Raw genomic sequence first — 23,297 nt, 5'->3', positions numbered from 1 at the left:
ATAATATTGGAAGGACTGACCTTGACACACAGAGAGAGTGTCTCTTACAAGGACTGGGAAAGTATGTCTGGGAATGGGGCAGGGCAACTAGATCTAATCAGGATGTTACTGTACTATTCTGCATCTTTTTAGATTACTGACTCTCACCTTTATTGGAGGGGTTCATAGAGTCTTTGAGAGTCAAGTCTGATGATATTTCCGTTTTGTAAATATACACACAATGTTATGCACAAAATTTGTGGGCTTATGAACTCCTTGAAAACATTAATTGAGCCTGAATTAGAATCCCTGTTCAGGACTGATTCTTCCCAAGGTTAAGGATCACAAGTATATAGTACATTACACAGTAGGTGGTCATTAATGCTTATAGAAGGATGCATGACTTAATTAGAGAAAGAAATAAGTAATTAAGAAGATTGAAACACACATAGATGATACTCTGAAACCAAAGAGAAAAACAGTTCTATCAGGGGAAAGTAATAATAAAAAAGATCTTAGTAATTCTCTGGGTAAAATAATAAAAAATGGTCTTGGAAGATAGATTCAGATGAGATAGACAAGAACATGAATTCTACAACCAGATTATCAGGGTTTAAGTCCTAACTTTTCCACTTGCGAGTTATATGATCCTGGGCAGTACTTCACCATCCATATAATTCTGTACATCAGTTTCCTTGTCTGTACAATTGGCACATAGCGCTTAGCATAGAATAGTGTTTTCAATATAGAAAGTACTAAAAAAAAGTTGGCCACCATGATGGTGTCAAGATATCAAGGTACAGCCAATCCAAGAAAAAGGAGATAAAGAAACAATGAAAGTCATGGGGCAAAACTGAAGACGAAGGTCCTTCTCTTCTCTGAAAGGCCCCACTCTCTCCCATAAGAGTGTCCCTTTCTCTTTTCTTATCTGTTCAATAAATTCATGCCTGTTGCTCTGAGGCCATGCCTGAAATCTTCCTGGCATGATTGCAAGAATCAGCGTTTGAAGAGGGTCCTCTACCTGAGTCAGCCTTGCAGCAGATCTCTGCCTTGTAATGTGGAGTTTGCACCCAGTTACCATTGGTTACTCCAATTCTTTTCTGGTTACTTCTTCATTCAGCTTTTTCTGAACCTCTGCTCTTCACCTCAAATTCTTGGTGACTAGAAGAAAAATCTTGAGATAATCCACAGTTCTTCAGCTAGAGCACATTCTAGCAAGAACCAAAAGACCTCTTGATTGAAATTCAGACACTGTAGCCCTTAGGGGTAAAAATGGGACTTTCACCCTCACTCTCTTTAGGGGACAAAACTCGCCTACTGGCAATTGAAGGACTTTTGGTGAGAGTGACACCCTCGTAGAATCTAAAGGTCAGTGATCATGAAATATTGAATCCTGAAGCCTGTTAGGGCAAAGAGACCTCTTTCTCTTCCTCTTACCCTCTCATTTTTATCTTCAGACCAACAGAACTTTGTGGAATTTCACTCAAGGGTCAGATCAGTGGGAACCCTAATTCATGTTTAAGCATGATACCTGCCCTCAGTGTGCCTCACCCAGTCATCCATCAACTGTCACCATGGAACTCTGGACTATCCTGATGCAACTTACCTTTAACTATCCATGCCTCACCTGATAGAAAACACAGACTTTGGACCACATCCCCCAACTTTGCCCTCTTTCAGCAGGAAGCAGCCAGACTAAATTGATGCCCAAATAAACTAAAATTGTATAGGGATCCAAGTCCTTAAGTGGAGTGATGTTAAGTAGCTAGTCAGTCATGAATTGATGAGCAGGGAAAAGACAATGAAGGATGATTGGAAACCACAAGATGCCTTATCTAACAGATGAGTACCTGGAAAATTAAAGGCTAGAATGTTGAAACATCTTGCCAGCCGTAATTATCTCCCTTGAAGAAAAACTATTGCTTCAAGATCATGACACATCCTCCTAGGTGACCTGGACCCTCCCTTTTGAAACTATCACTACTCCCTATCACCCCAATTACCTGGGCAACTAAAACACCAAGACCCTCACAAAGAAATCTTGCTGGAGGCTATTCAAAGGGTAATAAACTAATTAAGGGGACAGGAAATTGAGGCAAAAATGGGGGTAAGGACTCAATTTCCTTGAAATCTCCAACTCTGTGTGCACTACACCATTCCCTCTTGGAGGCAGTGCGTGTAGTTCCTATGCTGTCAGTTAAAAGTCAAAAGGTGGACCTGGGCAGGATTCTCTGGAAACTTCCCTAGGATTCCCAATAAAACTGAAAAGCAGGAGAGGCCTTCTCTTCTCTGAGAGGACCCACTCTCTCCCTTGAGAAAATGTCCTTTCTCTTTTCCTATCTCTTCAATAAACTCATGCCTATTACTCTGAAAAAAAAAAACTGAAGATGAAGGAAAAGTCTGTACAAAGCAATACTAAGTTGGCTGAACACCAGACAGAGATAGATTTTGTGGAAAATACCATCAACAACAAAATGTATCAGAGGGAGAACACATTGCTCAATGAAGATAGAGTGGTATTAACAGATATAAGGGAGAAGGCAGAACTATCTCATTCCTATTTTTGCTTCCATATTTTTCACCAAAGAAATATTTGGTGAATCAAATGCATCAGACAAGCACAGTTAAAAAAAAGACTTAAAGCCCAAGATACATGGAGATTTTAAGAGAGCACTTAGCTTCTTTTAATTTATTCAAAAGATCAGATGGATCAAGGTGAATTATGTCCCATGCCTTGAAAATTATTTATAGATAAGGTTCTCAAACTATGGTCAAGAATTCCTTTGAGACATCCCAATAAACCAGAGTGGTCCTAGAACATTGGAAACAGGCAATCATTGATCCTGGTTTTCAAAAAGATGGATATTAGGTGAGCTTGACTTAGCTCTTGGACAATTCTCTGTATCACCTGGAGTGGATTACTGATGACAGAGCCTAGGAGCAGTAGTCTCTAAGAGGAGATTGGTACTCAAGACAGCTATCCTCCCTCTCTTTAGGGATAAGAATTCTAGACTGATCAACACCCTAGACCAAAGCACAAGAATTTCACAAGGCATTTGACACATCTGTGCTCCTCTGGGAGAGGAGAGATGAATGTAAATTCATGATACATGAAAACAATAGTACAATGTTCACCATGTTCCCATAAACCTCTGCTTGTCTTACCCTGTTCAATATTTTAGCCCACAACTTACATAAAGACAGAAGGCAATGTTTATCAGATTTTCAAATAACAGGATAGAAATTAAAAAGTATATGTACAGGATAGAATACATATATAAAATTTTTTAAAAATAAAAAATGTTCCAAAAGAACAGAGAGGGAGAAATGCCATTTTTCAAGTCTCAAGGCATTCCAGTTGGATGCAAGTTTATGAGTCATAAGTGATTTCCTCCTTAATTCCTAAGAGTCTATGATTTCATAGGCATTAATTACACTTCAACCATGACTGCAGCAGAACAGCCACAACAACAAATGAAAACAAACCACGAGGTCTCTGCTTCTTTCAGCTAGCTCTAAGAACATAATTAAAAGATTCAAAAGTCCTAATATTTCCAAACACCATTTCAATAACATTGCAATTTCATCAACGACACCCACGCAAAGCATATGCCTCCCAAATATATATTACACTAACTTTACCAGAAACAATTGCTACGATGCCAAGAATGTAACAGTCATATGGAAAATTCACTTTACTTCCTGTCTGGCTACCTCAGTTTCTCCTCCCACAAAATCGGGATGAATGATACTTGCCAGCACAACTTTAAAAGTATAGATTATAAAGATGAATAAATACATCTAAGCTAAACCCTTTGGCCTAGTCCCTTAGATGAAGTCTCTTTAGTATCCATGCTTCTCTTGTTAAGGATAACAACCATCCTGCAATTTAAGATGTTAGTGACTTTACACTCAAGGTTTCCATTATCTGCTCTGCGGAGGGTGTAGATGCTCAGCACCATTCCCTGGGTTCAGAATCCACACTGGGTACCATGGCCTTTAGCAATTCTTTCCTAAATTCAAAGAACACAGGAACTCCAACCTGAAAGTTTAGGGGTAGGAAGCTCTTGGAACTGAGACAGAGACCTTTGATTGGAAGGTACAGGTCTGTCAGCTAATGAGTGGAAGAGCTGTAAATGTTCACTTTTACAGTGCCAAGGAAGCTTTCTGTAAAAAGATTCCACTGAGGATGGGGAAGGAATACTCAGTGTCAACCCAGTGCATTACTTCAAAGGACAGTTTGTAGTCAACCAAGATCATGGAAATAGAAGTGACCAACTTGCATTTTGTCTTCTCATTCCACCACCACCTGGATGATCCCCCCACCCTCATCCACATGACAGAATTTAAATTGGAGCTTTATTATCAAGGCCTGTCCCCATAAGGAGAGATCTGTCTTTACTGCGTCTTTACTTCTTGTTCTGACCTGGATGTGTACTTGGAGTTTCATTCATGACATTTTTACTAACCTGAATCTTTAGTAAATGAGTTTGAAAATCCTATAAAAACTTGGCTCAGAGACCAACGCCCAAATCTGTGTCTCTGATGTGAGGACTTCCTGGGGGCAGAAGGACAAACAAACCTGCTGGTGATGTTCCTCCCCTGTGATCTGTCGGCCAATAATCCTTATGGAACACCAATCCTCATGGTATGGGAAGGTATTTTTAGAACAAGACATAATTCTTGCCCCTAAAGCACTTATAACTTAATTTGGGGGATACTCATTATATATAGTTTTGATGAAAGACTACTACATAGCAGCCAATGACAAATTCATATATCTAGGTCACAAAATTATTTTTTCTGGTTAGAATTAGCAGCATGACTCTTTACATAGACCACACATAGAATATGCATCCCTGTTTTTCTACAGAAATGAAGATAAATGTGATTTTTCCCCTTCTGTATCTTTGTGGTAGGACCCAAAACATTCCTGGAAGGAAGACTCCTCTCTGTAGCCACAAGATGGTCTGAAGGGACTCCAGTTGGAGTCATGACCTCTTTACCACCATCTCTACATTTCTGTGGAGCTACAATAGGAAGGAAGGAAGGAAGGAAGGAAGGAAGGAAGGAAGGAAGGAAGGAAGGAAGGAAGGAAGGAAGGAAGGAAGGAAGGAGAAACTAAGAAAAAGGTAATGCTTCTTTTTGTAAAGGGGAAGAGAACTTTGTCTGCCATCTGTGTCCTCTAAACTACAAACCAAAGTCCAGAAAATTAAAGAAGCCACCTAAACCCATGTTTGTCCTAAATGTGTTAAAACCAATGTGATCCTGCAATATCTATAATCAGAAAAATGAGAGATTATACACTCTATTTATGTATGATCTCTCAAAATGTATACATGCATTCTACTGTCATTTACAACTAATTAGAACAACAAAAAAAAAAAAACTTAAAAAATCTGTTCTTACTTGAACAGGGTGAATTCTGGTTTTGGTGCTTCCTATGCCTTCTACCATAGTGACAGCAGCCCCATAGAGAGAACAGATGGGCACCACTCAGGCAGTGACAGAGAAGTGACTTCAGAGTTCCCACAGGGAAGCCAAAAAGAATTGGCAAAGACAACAGTGGTATTAGGAGGAAAAAGAAAGAAAAATATGTACTTAGATGACTATGTATGTAATTACTTTGACACAAACATAACTGAGTACAAGTTAAAGCTGAGTCATCACTATGATTTTCAATTTAAGTATGGCTATATAAAACTAAATTTCTATTACTTGGAATTAAGAAAGCCATTTATCCCCTAAAACTGTCTTATTAACAAAATATCTCAGGATAGAATTGGTCTCTATTTGTTCCTATATCCATTTCAGTTCATCCATCATGATGTCTGCACAAATAATTAGCGTGTTCCCCCTCAAACAATCTAGGTAATGTATGACATTAGAAAGAGTCTGGGGGCACAGGGAAGAAGTTAAATGAGATCACTAGCAAAGCAAGTCATGCACCAACTTCACCCAAGTGTAAATTCCCTGAGTGCAGGTAACTTTGGTTCTCAGTGCCTAGGGAAAGGGTAGCTCTACAGATAGTAGTCGAATGAATAATGAGGATGACTGGGCATTTCACCAAATGCTTGGAGGGTTTCATGCATATGAGATTCGTTGCACCTCTCAAGAGGAGAATAAGAGAAATTGAGTTTGGCCCTGAACTTGGTCATCTGTCTTCAGAAGGAATAGTAGGAAGAGTGGGGCAGTAGGCTTTCAAATCTCCCCTTGGCAGACCTTGCAATGAGAAGAATCTGGACTTTTCAGTCGAATGGTCTTGGGCTTCATGCTCTCTCACTTGTTCGTAATGTTGGTGAAAATACAAATTCCCTTAGAACCTCAGCTTCCCTTATATGAAAAAGGAGGATGCCAAGAACTAGTGTCAGTTTTGATAGCAGGATTAAGTACAATCCTGTGCCCCTTCTCTCCAACTGTGAACATGTAAGATTGTTAATTTTGCTCTAGCTCAGAAAAATAGATGGTTAAACTTTATAGTTTGAATGGAACATGGGCCAAAGTGTGCCAGAAATAAAATTTCATGGGAAATCAACACAGGAGTCAGTTGCATGGACTAGTCCTGGAGGAAGGATACCAGATCTTCCCAGAGATGCGATTGTATCTTAAGATCATCACTATACAGGTGCCATGTCCTCCTCCTCCACAGCCCTACTTGGTCTCTCTGAGTTGGACTGGAAGCGTTATGGTCAAGGGAAAACAGAGGAACTTTATCCATCCTTAACCTTAAATTTTCACGTAGGGGAAGAATGACTTCAGGACAGGCACACGCCTCCTTGAAGTACCTTGCTTGCCCTACAAACATTGGTACTCAAGTGTAAATCAGTTAGAACACAGCATCTCACAAGAAACCACCCATTAATCTACCAACCAATGGAAGCAGCCACTTGCCATGGAGGAAAATCATCAGCCTCAACAAACTCTGGGTCAGGAACAGAAACCTCTTGGCACTTTGAAGCAAATTCTGCTCTTGGTTTACAAAGACTCCTGTTTTAGCCAGTCTTTCCACTACTGTGACTAAAAGACCCAACCAGAACAACTTTAGAGGAGGAAAAGTTTATTTGAGGGCTAATGGTTTCAGAGGTCTTTGTCCATAGAATGCTGGCTCCAATCCTCTGGGCTTTTAGTAAGGCTGAACATCATGGTGGAAGAGTGTGGCAGAGGGAAGTGGCTCACATGATGATCAGAAAGCAGAGAAAGAGCTATTTCCATTTGCCAGATACAAAGCCATGCCCCCAAAGCCCACCTTCTCCAGTCACACCCCATCTGCCTTCAGTTACCACTCAATAAATCCCATCAGGTGATTAATTCACTGATTGGGTTAAAGCTTTCACAACCTAATCATTTCTCCTGTGAACCTTGCATTGTCTCACTTGTGAGCTTTTGAGTGACACCATGCATTCAAGCCACAACCAATTTTGATTTCTATTCAGTGCTATCTTTTTGGGGGGGGGGTGCCAGGAATTGAACTCAAGGGCATTTGACCACTGAGCCACATCCCCAGCCCTATTTTGTATTTTATTTAGAGACAGGATCTCACTGAGTTGCTTAGCACCTCACTATTGCTGAGGCTGGCTTTGAACTTGAGATCCTCCTGCCTCAGCCTCCTGAGCTGCAGGGATTATAGACCTGCACCACCGCATCTGGTTCAGTGCTATTATCTTTTTGTTCACACAGTTGGAAGAGAGAGAAGTCATCTAAAAGCCAAGGAAGTCATTGAACAGATGATTCCCACTATAATCAGAGCCTCCACAATACCACCTCTTTTAAACAAGAAAACATGGAGTGATTGGCACTTGACCTAAAACAGAGGGAAAAACATTTATAACCATTAACACAAAATGCTTTGACTTTCAGTTCATTCTTGACTTGGTGATGGGAGGACAGAAGGGACGCAGTACATTAGAGATGGTTTTCTGGATGGAGGTGGGAAGTGCCCCAATCACGTTGCAGTACATTTACCTAGTTTTATGAATGTGGAAATGTAAAGTGGAAAGAATGTGCACTCTCAGAGTCCTGCCCATTTAACTTCTAAGGGCACATTTCAAACCACTTTGGGTATAAAATACACAAATACATGGCAAACAAAAACCAAAGACTGCCAGGGTCTTTCTCTGGATGCTGGCTCTCATTTCTTGTGTGAGTACAGGTGTAGATGTGGTTTAATTTGCCCCAAGGATCAGCCTATAGCATATGCCCATCTTCATCCTGTGATTCAAGTTTGGGAATCAATCAAGCAGATTGGCAAGACATATCCTGAGGTTCAACTCTGGGAAACTCAGGCTGGTCTGGCTCTCCGGAGCTCCTGTTGGTGAAGCTTCAGTTGCATGGAAGGGCGGTCCAGGCAAGGACTGTGTGCTCACGGGTAGCCTTGACTCTGGAGACCAAGGCTGGAGCCTCAGCTAAATGTGATACTGACCAAGAACTTGAGGGTCCCCATCAAGTGACATTTCTCAGGGTGATTTAACATCCCTGGACGCAGGGCATGAAAAATCCATATTTTAAACACTATTCCCTGGGGACCATTATCCTTGCTTAGACTGGGAACCACTGCCATATACCATTCCATTTGGAAGACAAGCCCCAGCTTTATTCAATTACAACACGCATCGAGATGTTTGTAAGTGGGCATAACAGAAGAGAAAAGTTCAGTTACCAGAGTTTTTGATTTGCTTTGCTTTCCCAAACCAAACGGATTTGGATTTTCTCAAGATAGAACAATAAATTTACACCAGGGTCTGCATTCCTCTCAATGACCTGCATAGAGGAAATGATTTTACAGATCCAGGCAATTTTCCTTTGCCCTATCATTATATCTGAATAGTAAGAATCATTTAGAATGTTTGTTGATCTTATTTGCCTGACCTGATCAAACATCACTCTACAATTATAAAATTGCATAACGCTGTATTGCATTCAGCTTTATTTTGGCAGGACAAGTGTTTGGAATTGTTTCAGAGGATAACCAACAAGAATTTGCATTCTAAAACCAGCCTGGTTTCAGGAAAACAATAAAAAGTTATGAACTATTGAAGAGCTATATGCTTTTAAAACTCTTGCATTCATACAGTTAGATAAAAGGAGTGGGGAATTGAGTTGAGGGTTTTAGCGCTCATCAACACCTGAAAAATATTCTTTGTTCTCTGCTCTTTACTCAATGTTGACAAGCAAGGAAGCAGTAGGCATTTTTTCAACAACCAGGAAATCCACTGGCACCTCTCTTTAGTGGGGGTATTGTAAAAGAATGGCCTTCTTCTTAGGAGATGGGACATGGAGCAGAGGAGAGGACACAAATATTTCAAGCAGACAGATGAAAGTCAAGGCCTCCTCGGTGTTTGTTAGCTGAGTCATCTAAGGCATAGCCTTCATTTCATTTCCATGTTTGGTGTGCACAGCACACAGTACCATTAAGCTTGAGTTAAACTTTAACCGCCTTTTCCTCTTTGCCAGTAGGGCTGAAAACGAAGATACTGGGTTGCATATCACATGCAATGTCAAGGACAGTGGAAAGCAAAGAGCATTCCAGTCATGGATGATGCCTTGAGAACTTTCTTAAGTTCTCAAGAACTCAGAAAAAAAAGTGAGACCAGAACATGATTTAGCTTCTTCTCCTGAGGGAGTTAAGAATCCCTGCATAAAGGAGCCAAATGTTAAAATGTAACCTGTGCAGTTTATTTCTGCCCTTCAAATATGACTTCCCTTCCATTTTTGCTGGTCAAAACTTTCATGATTATTTGCAAGAGATCTGAAGGATTAGATTCCTAATTTATGTATGCTCATGTGTCAGCAGTGGTGGAATGAGTACAGAAGTTTCCGTCAGAGCTTGGGGAGGATGTAAAGAGGAGGGAGACAGGGCCCTGGAAAAAGAAAAGGCGGTATCTAATAGATGAATGCAAACATACTTACAAAATGTGGTCTGAAGACATCAAAATAATCAAGCGCTTTTCCTCTAGTAACCCTAACATATTTTAGATATATTACAAGATTCCCTGTTTCGGCTCCTCTCTCTCTCTTCCTCCTCCTTCTTCCTTTTCTCCTCTTCCTTCCTTCCCCTTTCCCTCTCTCTCCCAAGAACTACAGATATAGATTGGTATGGATTTGTCACACATTGCCCACCTGAACCTAATACCTTTGGCAACATTAATAAAAGATTGCTTCTACCACACTTCCTTTCTCTATAGAAATTTGGCAATAACAATGTAGAATATTTTCTTCCATTCAGAAAGAAAATAAGCTCATCTGAGTCTTGGAGCAAGACATGATGACAAGGGAGTTGGCTGAGTTTCGTGAGGTTGTCCACCTGCTGCTGTGTCCATGTAACAGACTCTCTGAGGGGCTCCCAGTGGGAAGCAGAGGAGCCAGATGCAGAGTCTGCTGTCTGAGTGGGCTCCTGTGATCCAGGCCTGTCTCTGCTCCCAAACTTACTTCACCTTCCTCTGCTACTCCCACTTTCCTCCTTCCTTACACCACTTTGGAACTTTAATCTCAGTTTAGCTCTTACAGAACACATACTCCTCCTGGCCCCAGGGGAACCCATTGGAACAAACTTTGCAGCCACAAGAACCTACCATAGTCAGTGAAGTGGAAAGGAATCATGTAAACCGCATTCAGGTGAGTTTCTTGGTATTGAATGTATTTGTTTGTCAGTATCTCTTTAAATTATTTAAAAAATCAGCTGGGCACAGTGGCACATGACTCTAATCCCAGCAGCTTGGGGGGCTGAGACAGGAGGATTGAGAGTTCAGAACCAGCCTCAGCAACTTAGTGAGGCCCTAAGCAACTTGTGGTGACCTTGTCTCTAAATAAAATATTTTTTAAAAGGGCTGGGGATGTGGCTCAATAGCTAAGAACCCCTGGGTTCAATCCCCCTGGCACCAAAAAAAAAAAAAAAAAAAGTGTGTACAGCCAAAAGTAAATATCATCATTCTCAACGTCTACTTTTCAGTCATCAATCACCAGACTCCTGTGTATTCAGTCTTCCCACAAACATACGAATGTATACATGCATATATGCATTATTTTATTAGTTTTTAAAAAGTGAAATTGCACTATTTATACTAACTCAAAATTTTCTTTTTCTTAATTTCTTAGGAGGTCTGTACCTCAGTGGCCTTATCTGTGAAATGGACAAAATAATGGTATCTCTGTCAAGGTCGTTTTGAGGATTAAATTAACTACTACATATAAAGTGTTTAGAGCAGTGCCTGGCACTGAGTAGGCTCTCAATAAATGTTAACTGGTTTTATTATTACCTTAACTTGTCATGGCATGTAAATCATTTATTGATTAATAGTACAAAGGGTTTTCAGGTTTTTCACTAATACAAATACATTGCAATGAAAATCCTAGGACTTTTCCTTCGCATATTTGAGAAAGTGCTTTTGTGGGATGAATTCTTAAGAGATGGAATTCTGCTAGATTCATCTAATTTTCCTAAGAGGATCAATCATGTGGGAGGGAGTGTTCCTCCCCAGCCCTCACCAACACTGAGTAGTAAGCATCTCTACTGTTGTTTTCCAGTATGGGGTGACAGTTTGTGATCAGTATTTCTCCTCTTTTGTGAGGTTATCCGTTTTGCTTCATAGTTAGAGATTATTTGGGCTTATTCTTCTATCCTTTGATTATTTTCTCCTTTTGAGGTTTGTTTTCTTATTTGAAGAATTCGATTATATACAATGAATAGTAACCACAATCTGCTATAAATGCACAACTTCTTTCTGCCAGTCTGTTCACTGTGTACTGGGGCACAGCATCATGGAGAGTCCTACGGTTCAAGTATCTGCATCCCCAGGGGGTGGAGGCAAGGCAGCCATGCCTTCACTACGCCATTCCACTGCCCTCAGACTAGCCGCTTCTGAGGGGAACAATGTGTGACGTGACGGGTGGGTTCCGCGGTCATGGGATCATTCCCACTCTGCTGTAAAGTGGGTCCCTTCACTGTGCTGTGAATCTGTCTGACTCGACGTCAAATGGAGTCTTATGCCAGTGGGTCTCATACTGTGTGAGCCCTTAGAGAGGGGCAGCAATGGTTATCACCACTGCGGGCAGGAAATGCAAACCTTTACCCAGAAAATGTATCTATTTCTGTTCAAGTGAATCCCTGTTCCTCTCAGGATGGAGAGGGTTAATGTGGTCAGCCAGCTGGAGGGATGGTGGCAGATGGAGGGAACTTTGCTCTCTGCTGGGGCAGACAGACCCTCCTGCAGCAGGAGCTGTAGGGCTGCACACAGCCTGCACCCTGACATCATGACGCCTCACGCCCTTGTGTCAGCACTGGGGTGAATTATGACAGAGGCTGCCATGTCATTTTGTCTACTTGGTTGTTTGGCACTTTTTTTTTTTTTTTTTAAATCATGGGAGCTGCCGGCTGGGTGTTAAGCTGTAATATAAAAATCGTCACCCAGTAGGTTTAGTCCCATGTGTCCATTCATATGCTTTTTGTCCCATCTCCCCATCTTTCCCCTCCCAGGCTCCTGAGCAGCTGGCCAAACTGTTTGCCACTCCAATAATATTTCAGACCTTGGGCACTTCTATTCTCCATGTAAAATGGGTAACCAGCTGTGCTACCCAAAGCTCTGCCTGTTGGGAGACTTGCCTCTTGCCACTTCTTACAGGGGCCAGAGAGCACACAATGCACAGCTAGCGTGTACCTGCATTTGGAGCCAAACTACTTGAACCAAGCCCAGCCTGTTCTCCCCTGTAAGCCTGTCATGGGGGCCCTCCACTCCACCCTGGAGCTCTAGGTGTGAACTGAGGCAGAGATGCTGATGCAACAGCAGCGGATGACTGGGGACTGGGGACCTGCTCTTGCCATTTGCTTACTCCTTACCTTCATGCACAAGTTGGATCCTGCATGTTCCACCTCCACCTTACCTTATTGTTTCTGAGCTTTCCAAGACTTTAGGACTTGCATTCTAACAAGATCCTCAAGTTGCATTTGCACATTTAACTATTGAGAAGTTAAAAGAGGGGTGGGAGTGAGAGCATCTTCCAGGCAGAGGACACAGGCAGTTTCCAAAGTGAGAAATCGAGTGGGAAATCCAGATGGCAAAAGAGAGGCTCCTGAGACAAAGCTAAAGAGATGGTCAAGGGCTAGACCACATGGAGCACACGTGCCACCTTGGGGAATTGGAACATTATTCTGGTGGGATGAATAAGAAGCCATTGAAGGGTTCTAGGCCAGGGCTGAAAACATGATTGTGTATGTGTGTGTGTGTGTGTGTGTGTGTGTGTGTGTGTCTATAAACCCATACAAAACTCTGGCTTCAATGTAAAGAATATTTTGAAAGGAAAATAAAATATATGCAAGGAATTCAAAAGGAGACATTACAATAGTCAGTGGAAAAATGAAAGTAGCTTGGAATAACATGGTAGCCATGGAAATAAAGTGAGAGGCAGATTCAAGAACAGGTGTCTGAGTTGAGATTGGCAAGATGACTGTCTGAATAGATGCATGCATCAAGAGAACAGAGCACCTTGGATCACTTCTCTATTTCTGGCTGAGCACCCATGGATGGTTGTACTGACAAGGAAATCTATTTGGGACACATTAAATCTGATGGACTTTGAGACAACCAAGCAGAAGTAAAAATCAAGTATTAGGTTTAGAGGACCAGAGCCAGAACAAGAGAGTCATCCCTGGCCATGGGAGTAAAGGTCACTCACTAGGAAAAGGGTAGGAAATCCCAATATTTATACAGATGTGATAAAGAGGGAAGAGTTGGCAAAGGGACAGAATGAAGAGAGAGGGAGAAAGCAGAGGAGAACTGTCTCTCTCTTCTACCCCAGCTCTCCTCTGGCCTATGGAAACTCGGCATTTGAGGTGATCCTTTAAAATAGAAATAAGTTCATGATGCTTCTCTGCTCTGCGTCCACCTAGATTAAAAGCCTAAGTTCTCATAATGACCTGCCCCTTTTTCACTCTGCACCAGTCATGCACAATTGCTGTTCCACAAACAGACCAGGCACGCTTCCTCCTGAGGGACTCTGCTCCAGTGCTCTTTTTGGAATACTCTTCCTCTGGACACCTGCTTGGTGCACACTTCCACCATCTCCATTTCCTCAGGCTTTCCCTGACCTCATCCAGCTGTATCCTGCTTCCTGCCTCCCTCCCCCATGACTGGCCTTCACCTGCTTTATTTTTACTTTTTCCCTTAGCACTAATCAGCATCAATCCCACTCCTGACTTACTCGTTATGCTTTTTATTTTGTCTGTGTCCCCTGATCAGAATATGATCTTCCCAAGAACAGGGATCACTGTCTATTTATTTTTCAATTGATACACTCCGAGAGCCTAGAACAGGGCTTGGCACTGAATTGATGCTCCATAAATCACTATGGCATAAACAAGGGAATCTGTTCTTTAGGGAGTTGCTTATGGACCCTAATAAGACGATCTTCATCACTAGTCTGAGCAACTGATGAACTACTACTATCTCAACCTGGCCCTGGGACAATCTGTTGTGTAGGATGCCACAGCAGAAGATGTGACACGGTATCTCTAGCACTTTATACCTCTATGCAGATGCCTCTCATGGCTGTCAGTGGAAACAGGGGTTTTCACTGATTACATCTCGCTGCTAACCTCCCTTTGAGGTTTCCATGTTTCTGACATTAGTGGGATAGATTTCTTACGATACTCATAACTTCTCAAACTTTTCCAAGTTTTCTTTTTTTTCTCTACAGTTGCATTTTTAAAAATTTGAGATATAATCCATGAACCATAGAACTGCCCTTTTTAAAATGCACAATTTAGTGGGTTTGTTATATTCAAATATTACCACTCATTGCAGTTTTCATTACTGCAAAAGGAATCTCACACCCAGTACAATAGCAGTCGCCTCCCCTATTGTTTTTCCCCTCAGTCCCAGGCCACCACTCATCTATTCTCTGTTTTTCCGAGTTTGCCTATTCTGGACATTTTGTAGAGATAGAATCATATGACGCATGGCCGTTTGTGTCTATTTTCTTCCATTTAGATAACATTTTCAGAGTTCAAGTATGTTATGGCATATATCAGTACTTCATTCCTTTGTATGGTTGAATAAAATTCCCTTGTAGAACATAACATATTTCATTTACCCATTTTTAGCACTGACGGAAGTTTGGGTTGTTTCTACTTTTTGCTATTATGAATAATGCTATGAACGTTTGTGTGTAAGCTTTTGTGTGAACATATGTTTTCGATCTTGAGTAGTCATATGGCAATTCTATGTTTAACTTTTTGAGGAACTGCCCAACTATTTTCCACAGTGTCTAAACCCCTTTTCATTCCCTCCAGCAACGGATAAGTGTTCCAAGTTCTCCATATCCTTGCCAGTACTCACTATTGTCAATCATTTTGATTACTTTCATCCTCGTGTGTGTGAAATGGTGCCACATTGTGGTTTTGATCTGAATTTCCTTAATGACTAATGAATTTGAGCATCTTTTCATGGCTTATTGGCCATTTATGCATATTCTCTGGAAAAGTGTCTATTTAATTCCTTTGCCCATTTTTTTTTATGTTGAGTTATTCTCTTTTTACTATCAAGTTGTAACAGTTCTTTATATATTCTGGATATGAGGCCTTTATCAGATATGTAATTCACAAATGTTTTCTCTTATTCTGTGCATTTCTTCTCAATTGTTGGTAGTATCCTTTGAAATACAAACACAGTTTTCATGAAGTTCAGTTTATTTGTTTTCCCTCTTTGGTCCCACAGACTCCTTAGACACAGTGTCTATATCCGTTCTGACAAGAAAAGGGGCATAGCAGATAGGAACAAATGAAAAAATGACAACTTTACAGTTCATATTAATAAAAAAATTATTTAGAAAATTGCCTTTCTCTAGACAGTATAATTGCTATTGATGAATACAAGCCAAATATGAATCACATACAAGTCATCATCTTTCCATTTAGCTAGACGGATCCAAGGACAGAACAATGAAGAACATCACCCTAGAGGAAACCAATTAGTATTTATACTATTTCAAAATATGATTTATAAGTGGCTTAAGCATAGCTCTCAAAATCTGAATGGAGCATTTCAAATCAGCTTCCTATAAAAGCAGCACTCTGTGGAACGATTTCTGAGCTGGGCAAATCTGTCTTTCAGATCTAGCATCTTAGAGCATAGAGGGTGGATTGATCATTATGTGGGAAGAGTCATCCCATCGTCTCCAGAAGTCTGCATTTGATTCAGATGTGTACATTCCAAGGGACATAGGACCCAGGTTCATCTCTTGGAATCTAGAACGAAAGAATAAATTTGAATGTTTGTGATTTAGGTGAAAAATAGCAGAACATAAAGTAAGCCAAAACTCACTAGAGGGTAACCAGGACAAGAGGGGCTAGGGAACAAGAGCATGTCAAGTGTGGAGGGATCCAGGAGAGGACTCACTGAGAAGGAGCTACAGGCCATCATTCCCCACTTAAGGGACTGATGAAAAAGTATCTGTCCAGTGTGGAAGAGGCAACTCGTGGGGGCTTTGAAAGACCATAAGGGATGCTATCTGGAGCCAGCACAAGAGCGTAGGAGGGGTTTCCCCTCAACATGAGGAAGAACTTCCTTATAGTCAGAGGAATAACTGAATAGCATGACTTCTTTCCACAACAAAAAATCCTGTCAATGACTATAACCAAGAAGACCTGAGATGTTTGCTCCACAGGGATGTCATAGCAGGAAGGAATACTGTAGTTGCCCTCTCCGGGGTGGGACTAGAGTGACAACAGACTATTGGAGCAGCCTGGTCTTGGCCTGGGGTTCAGGGCACAGTCCTAAATTCTTATTCCTGACATAGATGTCCCAGAAAGGACAGAGACAAAGAAGGTACATAAAACTAAGGGGAATGAACCTCCCTTTTTCAAGTGGCCTAGAACTAGGCCCCGGAGTGAGCCAAGCAGGGCCAGTCTGAAGGAACAATGCAACTGAAGGGGCCCACATTCAAAGGCTATTCTGCTCTTCTGCTCTGATGCCTGTTCCCTTTTCTTCCATGGGAAAACAGCAGCAGTGGGTTAAAGAAACTTATGGTTACAGATATGGGCCCTAAATTTAGAATTTTATAATTTTTTTTCTACTAGGAAGAACACACCATCTTTGTGAACTTGTCCTCACAAGCCATTCTGATCTTCTCTGGAGTCAGGGGACTACTGAGTTTCAAAGGTCCAGACAGGCCTCTCTCCTGTCGTGCTGCGCTCACCGCATCACGGATGGCGAAAAACACCGAACATCCTAGGAACACCCCAGACTCTCCCAGGCCCTTGGGGGAAACAAAGCAATTAGATGATGACACTTTCTCTATCTCTGTGCATAAATATGTAGTACAAAATGATTGTATATATGTGAAGTATTACCTATGTCAGTTTTTTTTGTTTATTTTTTTAATTTTAATTAAAAATCATAAATTTACATAGGGCAATGTTGTTTGATTCATTCTGTTATTTTTTTCCCTTCCCCCCTCCCCTCCCATCCCTCTTTTCCCTCTATACATTCCTTTCTTCCTCCATTCTTACCACCCTCCTTATCCCTAACCCTAAACCTAACCCTAACCCTAACACTAACACCTCCTACCCCCCCATATGTCCTCATCCGCTTATCAGCGAGATCATTCGTCCTTTAGTTTTTTGAGATTGGCTTATCTCACTTAGCATGATATCCTCCAAGTTCATCCATTTGCCTGTGAATGCCATAATTTTGTCATTCCTCATGGCGGAGTAATATTCCATTGTATATATATGCTCAACTTGTTGGCTTAGGAGCAGACTTCCTTAACAGACTCCCATAGCCCAAGAAATAAAAGCAAGAATCAACAACAGGGATAGATTCAAACTAAAAAGCTTTCTCTCAGCAAAGGAAACTATCAGTAATGTGAAGAGACAGCCTACAGAGTGGGAGAATATCTTTGCCACTCATACTTCAGACAGAGCGCTAATATCCCGAATCTATAAAGAACTCAAAAAACTCTACACCAAGAATACAAATAATCCAATCAACAAATGGGCTAAGGAAATGAACAGACACTTCACAGAAGAAGATGTACAAGCAATCAACAGACTTATGTCAGTTTTTTATTAAAAAAAGTAAATGAATCTTTTGACCCAACATTCCCATTCTTAGAATCCTAGCCTAAGAAACTTATCCCAAGTAGAGAAAGCAGATACAAGCATGAAGATGATTATTGCAAGATGGAGAATCAGACACAAGCTGATGGCAATAACATTCATGTTAGGCTCCAGGATGTGCCATATTTAAAATGTTTCTTATTATGTTGCTAGATTATTTTATACTTAAAATGTTTTGCAATCCTGATGAAAATACCAAACAAGCAAGAGATGACTGCAGGCCTCTCTCTGTCCCAAAGCTATCATATGAACATGCATTTATTCAAAGCTTACCTTAGATGAATACAGGGTGTTTGATTTTTCAGACGGAGGCAAAAAAGAGATGTGTAGTTCTGTAGGGATGTCACAGATGGCAGGAATTTTATATTGGTTTGGACCACGAGTGTGCAGAACACCCTGAGGAGAATACTTCAGTTCCTCTATTGTATAAAGTCCCATGCCTTGAATAAAGGCACCTTCAACCTGAGGCAAAAAAAAAAAAAAAAAAAAAAGAAAGAAAGAAAAGAAAAGAAAAGAAAAAGAATTTCCACATATGAGAATACTTTCAATAGTAAACAGCATTTAAACTCATGCTGTTTGTTGAATTTTTAAATTATAGTTTACGAGGGCTTTCAGGGTGTCTTGGAGCATGTCACTGGAGCATGTCACTGGAAGTCTACCTAAAGGAATTTCTATACATCTCATTTGGGGCTAAATTTCAAAGTCAAATGACTTGGATTCTAATCTTGTTTAACAGTTAAAATAATAGCTCTAGAACAGTCCTCGTACAGCCTGTCATTCAAATACCCTATTTTTCCTGCCACTGAGATGGGTGAAGGCCTCTGACTGACCAGTCCACAGTGAAAAGTTCTCAGGGCTCCGGATCCCATCAGCTTGCCCCATATCCTTGCTCCCAAGCTAGTACCACCTCTCTGGACTCGGTTTCCTCCCCTGTAACATGGACAGTCTGAATTCTGTGCTCTCTAAACCTCCTTTACAACTTTAAAATGCTCAAGTTCCTAGACATGGGCACAGGTCAAAGTGCCTTCTCACGCCTTTGCCTCATTTCTGGGTCTCTTCTTTATTTACTTCCTTCCTGTGACCACAGGGATTCATCATGATGTTAGCTGAGATTTCCTAAAACTCCAAGCCATTTCCCATGCACATCACTTCCACCCACTAAGCTAACTGCCTGTTTTTGGATACCCCTCACCAATCAGTTCCTCTTTCACTACGGCTCCAGTCTCTTGGCCTGCTGCTCCCACAAAGGCACCACCATTCTCAGCCCTGGACCCATGCCAGCCAGGAACAGCATGTGCTTCATTTCATGTCCTTCTTTAGGTTGATTACCCGAGTCTTCCTCCACCTGGAAGGTCTTCTCTTATTCTTTCTTTGAGAACCTGGTCCAAGCTCACTTTTCCCCCGAAGCCTCCTTTGACTTCTCCATCCCACAGATTCTTCCCATTCTCTAGAGCTGGAGAGATGCTACACTAGGCCCTGTTGCAGGTAGTGAGCTGAATTTGCCACAGATTTGAGGCAGGTAAAGCAAGTGTGTGAAGATTTCAGGTGGGTCTTGTATCACTGGTGAATTGTGCCTTCCCAAAGATGCAACCAATCAATCCCTGTCTTATGGAAATGTGAGTCCAGTGTTGGCAAATTTTCTGTTTTCAAGAGAAGCTAGATATTTGTGACTGTTTAATCTTCTCAGTTATTTCAAATTTAAATCAAAAATGTCTGGTTGGAAGTCAGCCCACAAGCTAACTATCAATAGCTACTGTTATAACTATTTGAAGTTCATTATTTCAACCTAACCTTACACTCCTTGAAGCCAGAGCCATCATATGCCCAAAGCTCAGCACTCAGCACTGGATCTTTTTATATCCAGAGGTTTGGGGCCCATTGGGCACCTGCAGGCTTGGTCTTGCTTCAATCAACATCCCAAATCACAGACCATGTATTTCTTCAAAAACTACCTAAAACTACCTTGTTTCCTTGCCCCTTTAAAAGAGTAAGAAATTTGTGTTCTGCAGTTGAATGAATAGACTTTGACTAGAGGGGTAGGAGAACAGGATGAAGTCACCTGGAATACTTTCCCCTGTAGACCTTGCAGCAACTTTGGCCTGTACAAAGAGGAAGCAGGGCAACTGAGTTACATACCTGGCCAATGTCAAGGGCTGGATTTATACTGTAGCCAACATCCATGACGATGTCTGTTCTAATGTTCTAGTAATAAAAAGAAAGAAAAGTTCAACTACTTTTTTTACTACAGGTAACTTAGAAGAAGTTGAGAAAACTTCTTGCCTGCCTGGCATTGGGATAAAACCTTTCTTTGGGACATAGTATTCCAGGAGAAAGAAGTCACGGCAATTTTATTAAGTGACAAAGTTTGCTATGTAAAACTTTTAAAGTTATACAAATACTCTTGATCAGCTGAAACACTGTTTTCTTGGAAATGATAAGAGAATAAAATATTTACTTGATTTTGATTCAAGCTGAGTGATACAGCAGATTGAGAGCTTAATCCACTACAACAAACATAACAGGTGACATAATAAAAGAAAACATTTATGGCCTTCATGATTCCTGTTGCACAACTTTGTGGCTACTACACAACCCAGCATCCAGAGTTCAATTGGCTGAGTGATGTTTACAGAAACATAGAGTTCAGGATGCAAAAACAGAAAGTCTTTGAACTGTAATCTGCTGTTTGAGATTTTTCATTTTGGGAGTGGAGAAAAGAATAAATCTAACATTACAGCTTGCTCTCTGATAACCTGCAAATGAGGAGAAGAGCAGGCCCAGCCAGGGTGCTGCTAACACCATTGCTCTCCAACAAGTCTGTACCTTCTTTGATGTGACATGATGGTCTCTGCCATGACAAACAGAAAAATTCTACTCATAATTATTAATGGAACAAAGGGAAGTCATCAATTTTCTTGTCCAAACAGGGAAGTTTCATTTAACATTTTTCTTAAAAAAACTTAGATAACAGTTGAGAAAATCTGACTTCAGGTGCTTACCTCTCTTGTTGAAAGGTACAACAAAATGTAAAATCCTCTTTGGCACCACTTAGCAAGACTGCTCTTCCAGGAAGTAAGCAGTCTCAACTGGAGGTGAGGGGAAGCCATCTGAAGTTTAATGCCAGTGAAGGTTCTGCTTTCAGAGGTATGCACTTCATACAGTCTGTCATTGTATTCTGACCAGGCTGGGCAGTGGTTCTAGGCTGTGGTATCCTGCCCCAAGAAGACCCTCACTGATCGCCACCATCTGGTATTCACATCACATGTAGTCCCCTCTCACCATACCTATAGGGTCAGTCTTGTGACCATTAGGATGCAACAGAAACAATAATACTGTCCTCTGGGATTAGGTTATTAGGTTATTGCTCTCTCACTTGCTTACACTCTCTTTCTATTGGACCAGCACCTCTCAGGGAAGCCAGTGGCTATGTCCTCAGGGAAGCCAGTGATTAGACACTCAGGCAACCTACAGACAGGTCCGTGCAAGGAATGGACCTCTTATCAAGAACAATGTGATGATGCTGGGTTCAGTGGTGCACACCTGTAATCCCAGTTTTTCAGGAGACTGAGGCTAGAGGATTGCAAGTTCCAGGTCAGTCTCAGCAACTTAGCAAGACCCTGTGTTGAAATACCAAATAAAAAGGGCTGGGGATGAAGCTCAGTTGTAGAGTGCCCCTGGGCTCAATTCCTAGTCCTGGGTGGGATAGGAAACAATATGATAGAGCTTAAGAGCAGACTCTCCAGTCCCCACTGAGCCTTGAAATGACTGTAGCTCCCACCAAAAGCTTGACCATAGCCTCATGAGAAATCTTCAGACAGACTCACCCAGCTAAGCAGTTCCAGATGTCCAACCCTCAGAAGTGGTGTGAGCTAATAAACATACATTGTTTTCAGTTGCTAAGTTTGGGAGTAATCTGTTGCATAGCAGTAGATAACTGATATATAGATAAAGGTTGAAAGGAAGGGAAAATTTGCAGGAATCAGCACAATTCTATAAACACAAGGAGAATGGCTGAGGAACAAGCCTTCAGGGAAGGCCTCTGTTAGAAAGGCACATGATGGCCTTTTGCCTAGGGGAGACACCTTCCCTTAGCTGACCAAGCTTTTATGATCAGACTATCACACCTCTTAAGATTTTCCAAATAAGTTATAAGAACATATCTTAAAAAGTTCATACCAAAGTTAATTATGACCTCATTCTTGGATTGTGACAAGGTGAAGGCATATACAAGGTATAAAAAAATCCCAAATGATTAAGTTTTCACCAACTTTCTCTTTGAGGGAAAAGGGATTTAAAAATAAGTTATCATGCGAACTCTTCCTGGGGGAGTGGGACAACCACTCTAACATGAAAACCATGCTTACGGGAGTCACTACGTTACCTCAGTCCAAAGTCCCCAAAAGCAAGCCAGTCTGAGTTAGAATCCTGGCAAGTCAGATACTTGAATAGGCAAGTACAATACAGGTGTACATAATTTCAAAAATCAGACTGACTACGGTTTTAAAAACACACATGTTGGGGACAAAGTAAATGAAAGCTTACATGTGATCACAATCCAAGAATGTAGACCCAAGGGATATTTGTTAATATCAAGAACTAGAGCTTTCTTCTGGATAGGTTTTGGGCCAGAGTATCACTATCCAGTAGGTTGGTCCATGATGTTGGTGAGGGTTATCACAGAACCATTTGTTATTATTGATCATTTATTATTATTTATGATTATTGACAGTAACCAGTAAGTGGCTTCTTTAACTCCCAAAGGTCTAGGTACAAGAAGAGAAAATGAATCCTTAAAGCTGGTGTGTGTGTGTGTGTGTGTGTGTGTGTGTGTGTGTGTGTGTGTGTGAGAGAGAGAGAGAGAGAGAGAGAGAATTTAAGTATGCATCTCTTTACAGTATCACTTAAAAAGCACAAGGATGCTCTTAAACAATCTAAAAAGAAGGACCTTCTTACTCTTATTTATTTATTTATTTATTTATTTATTTATTTATTTATTTATTTATTTTTGGTACCAGGGATTGAACCCAGGGGCGCTTAACCACTAAGCCACAACCCCAGTCCATTTTTATTTTTTATTTTGAGATAGGGTCGCACTAAGTTGTTTAGGGCCTTGTCAAGTTGCTGAGGTTGACTTTGAACATGCAATCCTCCTGCCTTAGCCTCCTGAGCTGCTGGGATTTGAGGTGTGTGCCACTGTGCTTGGCAAAAGAAG

General features: G+C 41.1%; 1 protein-coding gene across 2 annotated transcripts in view; it reads right to left on the bottom strand.

The window, feature by feature from the left end:
- Nucleotides 1-15,769: 15,769 nt before the first annotated feature.
- Nucleotides 15,770-23,297, bottom strand: part of AOX1 (aldehyde oxidase 1) — a 65,658-nt gene continuing 58,130 nt past the window's right edge. For both annotated transcript variants that reach the window (XM_079133120.1, XM_079133121.1), the window contains exons 32-35: nt 20,222-20,287; nt 18,359-18,547; nt 17,056-17,223; nt 15,770-16,213 (exon numbers count right to left, since the gene is read on the bottom strand). In XM_079133120.1, coding sequence (XP_078989246.1) covers nt 16,163-16,213; nt 17,056-17,223; nt 18,359-18,547; nt 20,222-20,287 — 474 coding nt within the window. In that variant the 3' untranslated portion in view covers nt 15,770-16,162. The remainder of the gene's footprint in view (nt 16,214-17,055; nt 17,224-18,358; nt 18,548-20,221; nt 20,288-23,297) is intronic.

The sequence above is a fragment of the Sciurus vulgaris genome, assembly GCF_902686455.1.
Source record: "Sciurus vulgaris genome assembly, chromosome: 3".
NCBI classification, from domain to species: Eukaryota; Metazoa; Chordata; class Mammalia; order Rodentia; family Sciuridae; genus Sciurus; species Sciurus vulgaris.
Note: the sequence above shows the minus strand (reverse complement) of the source record. Positions and strands in the feature narration are given on the sequence as shown.